A 12477-nucleotide genomic window follows, 5' to 3' on the forward strand; every position below is an offset into this window, starting at 1 on the left:
AACTGTAGGGTTTTATTCCTGGCTTTGCTCAAGGGCAGACTTTTACCAGTGGGGACTGGACAGTGCCTGGATGGGGTTGGAGATTCTTGTCTAACCTATTTCACTTACAATCTTGAAAATGCAAATCACAGTTCCATAGGCACCGAGTTTCTAATCTGCCGGGGGGGGGTTCCCCCCGGCTCCCTGCAGGCCCCGCCCCCACTCCACCCTTTCCCCCAAGGCCCCAGCTCTGCCCTGCTTCTTCCCACCCCCGCTCCGCCCCACCCCGCCTCTTCCCTGCCCCTTCCCACCCCTTCTCTGCCCAGTTCCATCCCTCCCCCAAGCACACTGCACCCTTTCTCCTCCTCCCTCTCCCCCAGTGCCTCCTGACACAGCGAAACAGCTGATCCCTGGTAGGCGCTGGGAGGGAGGGGGAGGCGCTGATCGGTGGGGCCCACCGGCGGGCAGAAGGGACTGGGGGGAGGGGGAGGTTCTGGTAGGGGAGCTGCCGGTGGGTGCTCAGCACCCACCATTTTTTTCCCGTGGGTGCTCCAGCCCCAGAGCACCCACGGAGTCGGTGCCTATGCACAGTTGGGATTTTCTATTAGAAAATTCCTTGTGTGCTTATATCAGCACCACTGAAAGCTTGCTTACCCAGAAAGACTGTAGGCACTGAGCAGGGTTCCCTATAGTGTCTCTTCTTGCCAGCCAGGGGTCTCCATAGAGCTGACACAGAAAGTAGGGAGAGGGTCTCTTCTCCTCCACAGTCAGCGTAGCCCTTGCTGGGGTCCAGACAGGTTGAAGCCAGCAGGGGGGAGAGGGAGTTGAAATGCAGCTGGCTGCCTCGGGATTTTGGTGGCAGGGAATGGAGGAGGACACAGGAACTCAAAGGGGTACAGGGCAGGGGCCCCCATGTGCAGTCCATTCACCCTCTCACATTTACACTGACGGAAAACAAAGGAATCTCAGCCTGCCGTCTCCCTGGGGTCAACACAGTAGAAGGAAGAGGCACTCACTGTTACTTTCACCCGTGGGGAAGTGCTGTAGGTATTCAGTACATTTCCAGAAGAACTCGTCGAACTCAATCTCAGAGATGGTCTTTATGTATTTAGCCTAAAGGCACACAGAATTAAAGGCGTCTGTCAGCTTCCACAAGCCTAGTGCAGAATTATTCAATAAAATGCACTCCCATCCTTCACTGTCACCTCCATCATCAACCTCCCTGTCAACTGGATGGAGGACACAGCAGTAATCAGAAAAGATTTTTTGGCTGGAGCAAAACAAGTGACGACGCTCCCAACAAATGCAACAAAAAGATTCTGCAGCCTCCAAAGCTGGGGTGCAAAGCCTTCCAATTCCACAATCTTTCTCCTGCTGGGTATCTGTCCAAGCCCCCAATCCTGCAAATGCTTACATACGTGCTTAACTTTAAGCACCTGATTGGCCCCACTGATTTCAATGGGCTTACTCAGATGCAGGTGCAGAACTGAAGCCCAGCTTCTTCTCATGACACCTGTCCCTGAACTATCTCAGTGCCTCCAGAAAGATACTAACTAAAATCACAATAGGCCCACGGTCTGATTCTCCTCCCCATTCTCACAGCTGCTCTCCAAGAACCGGTGCAAGGTGTAAGAGGGGGGTGCTCAAAATAACTGGTGGGCTGCAGGTAGCAATGCTCCCACTTCCACTCCCTGGCAGGTTGGTCGTATTTTCAGAGTTCAAAGCGGGGACACCGGGATTGGCGAGGGGGATGGATCAGGGAATTGGGTGTTATCCTGTCAGGATGAGTACTTGGGGCCTTTTACAGGAAAAGGCAGGGCAAGTGAGAACAGTATTTACCCTTCTGTGACCCCTTTCTTGTTCTCTCCTAGCCCTAATATCTCCCATTCCAATCTAGCTGTACCCTACCACACCCCGACCACCCCCTCCACAGTCACTGATTCACCCACACCCTCAGTCACCAACCGACTCCATCAACCTTCCCACCCAACTCTTCCCTCAGCTCCCCACCTGCTGAGAAACACGCCCCACAAACATACCCTTTCCCCCTGGCTGAGATCCTCCCTCTTCCTAACAGACCTCCACAGCTCAGGCCCACACCCTCAGCTCTGAGCCCTGGCCACCAGACAGCCCCAGGCTCAGAATGCCCCCACACATCCCTCCAGCTCTAGCAAATCCATCCCCAGGCTCCAAAATCTTCCCCCTCCTACCTGACACCCATCACCACCAATCTCAGATGCCCCACAGGTCGGAACCCTGCCCCCTGCTCAGAAAGCTCTGGTATTCGCTGCTCTGCACCTCCTCCCTCTGCCACTTGCATCCCTTCTCTTACAGAGACTCTTGCAGGGGCTGGAGGCTGCAGGGAGCATGGGTAAAGAGCCTCATACTCTGGCTCTGTGGCTCTGTCCCCTGCACTACAACAGCTACACTACCCAGTTCTGAGATCACTGGTGGGGCTTACCCCCCTTATTCCCTAACGACCAGCCACTCCTGGCAAGAGGAAGCCAAAGTTAAGTCCACATTCTACTATGCCTTCTTACTTCATCACCACTTTCAACTTTCGCATCACCATCCCTCTCGGCCCCCTCTGCCCAGCTGGTCCATTGGATACAGGCCCAATAACAGATATACACACAAGCATACGTGTGAGGTTGCATCCAGAAGAAGACAATGGGGCACGTAAACACACCCCAACCTAGATAACAAGGCAATACACACGCCACTGGTTATGAACAATTGTTGCACACTCCACATTGCCCACCTTAACAGCTCTTTGATCTTTAATTCTTTCTATTTCTATCATGTTCCTGTTACAGAGTTCCCAGCAGTTCGGCGATAGAATAACCTCGCTTGCTTTTGCTAGGTTTTGGGCCAACCGAACTCCATCCACTGCTCGGCCAATTACCAGAAAATATTGGTGCTTATTGTCTCCAACAACAACTTTGGAGATGTGACCTGCAGATAGCCCTGACAAGAGAAACAAGATTGTTATGGAGGGCATTTTTACTTTACCATTTGTAATATATGTATCTCAATTATCTTAGAAGCGGATTTTGGAGGCCAACCTATTTTTTGGGGGGTGGGAGGTTTGGATCAGTTCTTGACAATATGTGATATTTATTCCAGGAATCTGAGGATTTCTAGAACAACACTCTCCAATGAATTAAACAGCATGTCAGTTAATCAATAATAATAATGCACACATAATTATAAGGGTCACACGATAGCATCTGTTATATGGTTACAAATCGGTTTCCATTATAACAATCTGTTTATATCTGAAGAAGAAAGCAGTGTGCTGTAATCTTGGACTCCCATTCAGACAATATCTGGATCTATGAGATTTATAACAAGCTGTGTTACTCTCTGTGACGTTGCAGTCTATATGGTTTTATAAAAATATGTTAATGAGTGAATATAATGTAATTGGAATATGCTTCATGCAAAAGGTCTCTTGTAAGATATCATTACAAAGCTTATAATCTACTGAGTGTGATCATCCTATTTGTATAAATGTACCACTCTTGTATCTGAAACTAGAAATATGAAATATAACTCTGAGGGCCTGTTGTAATTATGCAAAGTGTGGGCCATTAATGGTGGTTTGGAATCTTGATGACTCCCATTAACCAGGACAATTGTCTGCAGATGGCTGTGTTTTACCTGTAAGTCTTCCTGTATACGTGTGTGCTGGCAAGTGGGCAATGAAGTCTTGCAGTGACATGTGATCATGTCACCTGAACTGGAATCCATCTTTAACCTGGTGTCTTTCCATTGAGAAGGAGGGAGTGGGAACCCAGAGAGGGACAAAGGATTCCCGCCTTATGCAAAAGATATATAAAGGGGTGGAACAGAACAAAGTGGAGGAGCCATCATGAAGAATCCCCTAGCTACCACCTGAGCTGAAACAAGAGCTGTACCAGGGGAAAGAATTGTGCCCAGGCCTGGAAAGTGTCCAGTCTGAGGAAAAAACTTACTGAAGCATCTCTAAGGGTGAGATTATCTGTATTCAGTTTGATTAGACATAGATTTGCACATTTTATTTTATTTTGCTTGGTGACTTACTTTGTTCTGTCTGTTACTACTTGGAGCCACTTAAATCCTACTTTTTGTATTTAATAAAATCACTTTTTACTTATGAATTAACTCAGAGTATGTATTAATACCTGGGGGAGCAAACGACTGTGCATATCTCTCTATCAGTGTTATAGAGGGCGAACAATTTATGAGTTTACCCTGCTTAAGCTTTATACAGGGTAAAATGGATTTATTTGGGTTTAGACCCCATTGGGAGTTGGGCATCTGAGTGTTAAAGACAGGAACACTTCTGTTAGCTGCCTTCAGGTAAACCTGCAGCTTTGGGGCAAGTAATTCAGATCCTGGGTCTTTGTTGGAGCAGACGGGAGTGTCTGGCTCAGCAAGACAGGGTGCTGGGATCCCGAGTTGGCAGGGAAAGCAGGGGTAGAGGTAGTCTTGGCACATCGGGTGGCAGCTCCCAAGGGGGTTTCTGTGATCCAACCCATCACACTCTCGAATTGGGCTTGTCAGCCATAGGTGGATTCATCAGGCACTGACTAGACTTCTTATGCATACACCATGATCCAGTGGATCAACAATTGCCTATTATTATACCTGATCATAAGTTTCCACAAAGTTCACCTCTTTGCCAATGAGTAATTTATTTCAGATATGGGGCATAATGTTTACACTCTTCTCATTTAAAATAATTGTTCCCGTGCTTTTTTCTTCACAGACAGATAACTCAAAAACAGCTGGAGCTTGGTACTTGGCATGTAGCAAGTGCCCACTGAGGCATACATTCATGAACAAGTTTGAGAAACATTGGCTGGATAGCAATAAAGTGATATGCAATTCAATAATCCCTTCTGAACCTGCTCAGTGCAGCATCTACTAAGACTTTGAGTTGAACTCAGTAAAAAGCACTCTCTCATTTGGGACATCACTGTACATTCTGTCTGTGTGGTCTAACCAGGGGGCCAGCAAGCAGAAGGATTTTGCTCTCAGTCTGCTGCTGCTGGGAGTTTGCGTGAAGGGAGCTTGTAAATGTCTGCTTGAAAACACACACAGAAAAAACATCCAGATGTAATCTAAAACTCCCCAGCTTAATATAAGGAAATGGCAAAAGAGCAAGTTCCTGAAGATCCCAAACTTAGGTGGCTTTACATTTCTTTGCCAAACAGAAAGGAACAGAGATACTGTGAAGGCACTTCCCACAACCCTAATGGCTAGCAACTTCCTGTTGCTTTCCATGGATGTGAAATACTCAGAAGTAGAGCTGGTAAATAAAGGGGGTACTCTTTCCACTGACAATTTCAATTCAAACAAAAAAGAAATAATTTTCATCTAAATTTTCCATTAAAAATTTTGATTTTCAGCAGAAATTCAAATGCTGAAATACTTTGGCTGAAAACAAAACAAAAAAATTGATTTGGAAATACTGCCACTTTATTTATGGGAGTTGTAGTTCTGATGCCTCAAGCTCCCATTATTCTCTATAGGTTGGGCTCTCTAGTTTGACTACTAGTATCAGAGGGGTAGCTGTGTAAGTCTGGATCTGTAAAAAGCAACAGAGAGTCCTGTGGCACCTTTAAGACTAAGAGATGTGTTGGAGCATAAGCTTTCGTGGGTGAATACCCACTTCGTCAGACGCAAGATCTGACGAAGTGGGTATTCACCCACGAAAGCTTATGGTTCAATACATCTCTTAGTCTTAAAGGTGCCACAGGACTCTCTGTTAGTTTGACTTCATCACCCATGATGCTTCTTAATGTCCTCTCTTAGTGAGGGGAAGTGGTTAATAATCGGAGGAGTCTTTGTTCATTGTGTACAATGGGAGATGTAGTCCAGCTAGGGAGGACATTAGATGACCAAAATACAATTCCCATGAGGCACTGTGGCAGGATTTCTAAATCAAAATATTTCAGTTTTCAACTGTTTGGGGTTTTTTGATGGAAAATTGAAATTTTCCATGGAAAACAGACACTCTTCATAACAAAAATTGCTTAGTAGAAAACCCAATTTTCCGTTGAAAAACAGTTTTGATGGAATTTTGTCCACGAGTCCTAGTCAGAAGCTATTCAGAGACAGTCATAGCTCTGTAAAAATAAACTAGGTACAGTCAGCACCGATGAAAGGTGCCAGACTGGCACCAATAAATTGTAGTTGTTTATTCACATAATAGATACAGAATGGCCAGCTCTAGGACCAACTGCCCCAAACTGCCTCCCTAAGGTACTTCAGTCATTTGATCCCCAAGGCCCATTCAGTCCTTAGCTTCTCCGATGAGACTGTTGTTTCTGAATGTAAGGATGGTTTACGTGTCACAGATATATGTCTGCTATGAACTAAAACGAGACCTGCAATGCATTTCACATGAGCCACCAAGCAATCAGATAGGAACGAGTCTTGGTCACCACTTCCACAGGCTCAATTTGAACCAGCAACTTAGAGGTGAAATGCTCTTTATTCCAGTCCCCAAAAGACTCTCCTCTCTGACCAGAAATACATTTTCCCTACCACAGAAGCGGCTTTTCCCATGCAGCTGCCGAAAAAGATGCAACTGATCAGATCACTGAGCAATTAACATCTTTTACAGACTCCTGGCACACTAGAAATTGAACGAGATTTGGGCAGGGTGTTTCTCAGCGGCATATCTTGGGAGCAAGGGGAGTGGGGGCTCATGTGACTGTCCACTCAGGAAGCAGAATTGCCTACTGGTTAGGGCAAGGAACTGGCAGTGAGGAGTCCTGAATGCTCATCCCATCTCCACCACCAACTCACTGTGTGACCTGGGGCAAGATATTTCATCTCCATTTGCCTCTGTTTCCCCCCCTGCACAATGGGGCGAATGCTTCCTATTCACTTTTGTAAAGTGCTTTGGGAATGTGCTCTCTAGTGACTGCAAAGTATTGTTATTCCACTAGTAGCCACAGTACCTATCTTCACTCGGAGCTTCAGACCCACTTCAGTTTCACGAAACCCCATACTCTTCCTGGATCCTCAGGCTACATTTCAGTGCAAGTGTAATGATATCGCTCAGCTGGCTTCGTTGCACTTTCCACAGTGCTAGCAGTGCATCCCCTGGGGAAGACAGTGTGACAGAGACTTATGGGATACATGCTCTTCTTGTTTCTAAAGTGCTGACAAAGCCACTTGGCTTTTCAGCAAGCCACAGCAGATCTACCTGTACCTGCCCAGCACTCTGACCCACAGAGAGATTGCTCACTAACCACCCCAAACTCCTTAGCAGCTCCTGGCTGTGAACAGACCAACCCCTCTATGCTTCTAGCAGCTGTCGGTTGTGACTACCTCTTCCCATTCAGTAATGCCCTGCAGCTGCTTTTTACAAGTAAACCTTCCTTCCCGGTGATCCCTTATAGCCACTGACTGCAAGTGTCCCTTCCCCATCAGTGACCCCTTGCAGTGGCTTGCTGCATGTTCCCCTCCCCTCTCCCACACACACAAACCTGTGTCCGCTGGCTCAGGTACATCTAAGGCATTGCACCTCCTATCGCCCTTGGGCAACTGCTAGCACAGTCATTCAGGCCAAGATCCCCAAAGGTATTTAGTATCAGGGGGGTAGTCTATTAGTCTGTATCCACAAAAACAACGAGGAGTCCGGTGGCACCTTAAAGACTAACAGATTTATTTGGGCATAAGATTTCGTGGGTAAAAAAAACCCACATCTTTAGATGCATGGAGTGAAGAAGTGTATCCATGCATCTGAAGAAGTGGGGTGTTTTACCCATGAAAGCTTATGCACAAATAAAGGTATTTAAGTGCCTAACTTCTGTCTGAGCTCAGTTCTAAAGGAAGCGCCAGCCAGGATTTCTCAATCAGACACAGAGGAAGGGGAATCGGGGTTGTTTCTAACTGAAAGATATAGTGTAAATTCTTGCTTCTTCCAAATCATAGATCAGCCCTGTGGGAATAGGAGCCAGAGAGACGGGTACAATAGAACAAGAAAAGGGAGTTGGCTAGTTTGAATGCCGCCACTGTCCAGAGCCTCACAAGTCAAATGACAACGGGAGAGTAGGCCGCTCTACCCCACCCCAGTGCTTCCTCCTTAGATATCACAAGCTAATAAATACCTGCAAAGTTCAAGATATCGCCTCCATAAATCAGCACCTCTGCAGCAAGAGAAAAGGCGAGAGAAGTTACACACAGCTCTTGTCAAAGAAAATCATGGAACAAATTGTTCTGTCAATCGGGGGATGGGCACGTGTGTGTGTGTGTGTTTGTGTGTAGCTTTTTCCTAAATAAACTGCTCAGTGCATCTTCCATTGGCATCTCCTTCCAGGGATCTGTGCACAGACTATCTTCCTTTCGATCAAAGGAAAACCTCAGTTCATCAAAACCATCAATCACGAAGAGAAGTTTTTCTTGATTTAACAAAATCTCATTAATTGGTACATTTTTGTCAGGGCAATTTTTCCTAATCCAGTCAACCACTGTTCCTTGCTTACTCCCATAGTTTATTTCTCTACAATTTATGTAGAAAATGTATGCAAATCTGTTCTCATAAACTTCTCCAGAAGCCCAGTCTAACATGATCTTTTTTGCAGTCATTGTTTTCCCAATGCCTGCAGCTCCCTGCAGAACAACGATTTGTGGTGGTTGTCCATTTTCAGGATCAAATAAGGAGTTTATGGTAACAGAAGAGCGAGCTCGTTCAGTCATGATTTTTGCATGTCTCCATCTGGAGGCCATTATTTCATGTTCTCTCTCCTTTTTGCAACGAAGCTTGCTTATAATAGTCAGTTTTGTATACCTTTTGCTTAGATTCACATTCTCACCAAGACGAGAGTTCCTTTCTTTTATTAACTGGTACTGTTTTTTAATATGTTCTTTATACTTCACCCTGTAATCTAAATCAGTGACAAGTAGTATTACAAACAATGAACTAAAAGCTGAGAGAAAAATATTAATTTGTTAAAATTAAGCTATTTAAACAATAACAATAATAGTATATAAAATGTATAAAGTACCTTTTATCCTAGAGGATCTCAAATCACTTAACTATGTTCCAGATTTTGCAGCCCTAGTTTAAAACTATACATGTGCATATACAAGTGTTTTGCTGAATTGGGGCCATATACAAGAATCCTTTCAACTACAACTGAAATGCAGCCACCTCTAGGGTGAAACCTGTCAATCAGCAGTGTGTGTAACAACCCCCATATTATGCACCATCAGCAGGTTCTGAAACCTGAGTCTTTTGCACTGCAGCACAGATGCAAGTCATGTGATTAGGACTCCTTCTATGTGAACTTATTAAAACATAAGCTCCTGCCTTCACACTTTTTGGGGGTAGGGAAGGGAAAGTCTCACACACCAGCAAGCATAAGGGAAGGCCCATGGAGGTGCAAAATCAGGCCATTCTGAGTTCTAGTCCTCACTCTTCTACAGACTGCTGTTAGTATGTCTATTCACTGCACAACCCAGGCTTCATATTGCTACCTTAGGGAAGGTATGAATCATTCCCCGACTTTACAGATAAGACACCCAAGAGCTTGCACAAGGCCACTTCAAGAAAGACTAGGCATAGAAACCATCTATCCAATATCATAGATCCAAGTCTCATCCACTTTGTCACAGTGACTTCCAGAAGAATGTAGCCAAGTTATGTGTTTGCGTAACAGGATAGCTCTGTATCACCTTCATAGTGGTGAGACCATATGTAGAGATTTATGAGTGCTACTACCGTCATGTAAAGAAGATTGACCCTTTAACTGAAGTGAGGAAGGTTCAGACATTTATCTATCTAAAGGTCTGGTGTTCAATCCCCACAGATGACCACCATGGTATTACACTTGGTGATGCTGTCTGTAACTATTAGGCAACACGGTACTCACAGAGCCAGGAAAAGAAACCAGGACCACAGATGCCCATCACTTCAATGCTGTCTCAAATTCTGTAACCAAGTGACAATGTGTGCATTTTCCTCCATGCATGGGCTTATCCACACAGAGGATAACAGCATGCTTTTCCACTGCCAGTTACTCCTAGGGCAAACGTTGAAGTATAGAAGCATAGGACTGGAAGGGACCTCAAGAGGTCATCTAGTCCAGTCCCCTGCACTCATGGCAGGACCAAGCACCATCTAGACCATCCCTGACAGGCATTTGTCTAACCTGCCCTTAAAGATATCCAATGATGGAGATTCCACCTCCTTAGGCAATTTATTCCAGTGCTTAACTACCCTGACAGTTAGGAAGTTTTTCCTAATGTCCAACCTAAACCTCCCTTGCTGCAGTTTAAGCCCACTGCTTCTTGTCCTATCATCAGAGGTTAAGGAGAATAATATTTCTCCTTCCTCCTTGTAACAACCTTTCAGGTACTTGAAGACTGTTATTATGTCCCCTCTCAGTCTTCTCTTCTCCAGTTCTTTCAATCTTTCCTCATAGGTCATGTTGTCTAGACCTTTAATCATTTTTGTTGCTCTTCGCTGGACTTTCTCCAATTTGTCCACATCCTTCCTGAAATGTGGCGCCTAGAACTGGACACAATACTCCAGCTGAGGCCTAATCAGCGTGGAGTAGAGCGGGAGAATTACTTCTTGTGTCTTGCTTACAACACTCCTGCTAATACATCCCAGAATGATGTTTGCTTTTTTTGCAACAGTGTTACACCGTTGACTCATATTTAGCTTGTGGTCCACTATGACCCCTAGATACCTTTCTGCAGTACTCCTTCCTAGGCAGTCATTTCCCATTTTGTATGTGTGTAACAGATTGTTCCTTCCTAAGTGGAGTACATTGCATTTGTCCTTATTGGATTTCATCCTATTTTCCTCAGACCATTTCTCAAGTTTGTCCAGATCATTTTGAATTTTCATCCTATCCTCCAAGGCACTTGCAACCCCTCCCAGCTTGCTATCATCTACAAACTTTATAAGGGTACTCTCTATGCCATCATCTAAATCATTGCTGAAGAAATTGAAAAGAACCAGACCCAGAACTGATCCCTGCGGAACCCCATTCGTTATGCCCTTCCAGCCTGACTGTGAACCATTGATAACTACTCTCTGGGAACGGTTATCCAACCAGTTATGCACCCACCTTATAGTAGCTCCATCCAGGTTGTATTTCCCTAGTTTGTTAATTAAAAGGTCATGTGAGACCATATCAAAAGCCCTACTAAAGTCCAGGTATACCACTTCTACCACTTCGCCCCTATCCACAAGGCTTGTTACCCTGTCAAAAAAAGCTATCAGGTTGGTTTGACATGATTTGTTTTTGACAAATCCATGCTGACTATTACTTATCACCTTATTATCTTCTAGATGTTTGCAAATTGATTCCTTAATTATTTGCTACATTATTTTTCCTGGTACAGAAGTTAAGCTGACTGGTCTATAATTTCCTGAGTTGCCTTATTTCCCTTCTTATAGATGGACACTATATATGCCCTTTTCCAGTCTTCTGGAATGTCTCCCATCTTCCATGACTTTTCAAAGATAATTGCTAATGGCTCACATATCTCCTCAGTCAGGTCTTTGAGTATTCTAGGATGCATTTCATCAGGCCCTGGTGACTTGAAGATTAACTTGTCTAAATAATTTTTAACTTGATCTTTCCCTATTTTTGCTTCTGATCCTACCCCGTTTCTACTGGCATTCCTTGTGTTAGGCATCCAATTGCCACCAACCTTCTTGGTGAAAACCGAAACAAAGAAATCATTAAGCACCTCTGCCATTTCCACATTTTCTGTTATTGTTTTTCCCTCTTCATTGAGTAACGGGCCTACCGTGTCCTTGGTCTTCCTCTTGCTTCTAATATATTTGTGGAATGTTTTCTTGTTGCCCTTTATGTATCCAGCAAGTTTGATCTCATTTTGCACCTTGGCCTTTCTAATTTTGCCCCTACAGACTTGTGTTGTTTGTTTATATTCATCTTTTGTAATTTGACCTAGTTTCCACTTTTTGTAGGACTCTTTTTTGATTTTTAGATCATTCAAGATCTCCTGGTTAAGCCATGGTGGTCGCTTGCCATACTTCCTATCTTTCCTACGCAGTGAAATAGTTTGCTCTTGTGCCCTTAATAATGTTTCTTTGAAGAACTGCCAACTGTCTTCAATTGTTTTTCCCCTTAGAGTTGCTTCCTATGGGATCTTACTTACCAACTCCCTGAGTTTGTTGAAGTCTGCCTTCTTGAAATCCATTTTCTTAATTTTGCTGTTTTCCCTCCTACCCGTCCTTAGACTCATGAACTCTATCATTTCATGATCGCTTTCACCCAAGCGGCCTTCCACTTTCAAATTCTCAGCCAGTTCCTCTCTATTCATCAAAATCAAATCTAGAACAGACTCTCTCCTAGTAGCTTACTCTACCTTCTGGAATAAAAAATTGTCTCCAATATATTCTAAGAACTTGTTGGATAATCTGTGCCCTGCTGTGTTATTTTCCCAACAGATGTCTGGGTAGTTGAAATCCCCCATCACCACCAAGTTCTGTGTTTTGGATGATTTTGTTAGTTG

At 44.5% G+C, this 12477-nt stretch overlaps 1 protein-coding gene across 1 annotated transcript in view; it reads right to left on the reverse strand.

Moving 5' to 3' along the window:
* LOC135877812 (adenylate cyclase type 10-like) overlaps positions 1-12162 on the reverse strand; it is a 113060-nt gene extending 100898 nt beyond the window's left edge. The window contains 6 exon segments of the mRNA XM_065403360.1: positions 996-1092; positions 2741-2946; positions 6936-6975; positions 6977-7080; positions 8091-8129; positions 12117-12162. Coding sequence (XP_065259432.1) covers positions 996-1092; positions 2741-2946; positions 6936-6975; positions 6977-7080; positions 8091-8129; positions 12117-12162 — 532 coding nt within the window.
* Between the last annotated feature and the right edge of the window lie 315 nt (positions 12163-12477).

This window comes from Emys orbicularis, chromosome 4 (genome assembly GCF_028017835.1).
Source record: "Emys orbicularis isolate rEmyOrb1 chromosome 4, rEmyOrb1.hap1, whole genome shotgun sequence".
NCBI lineage: Eukaryota > Metazoa > Chordata > Testudines > Emydidae > Emys > Emys orbicularis.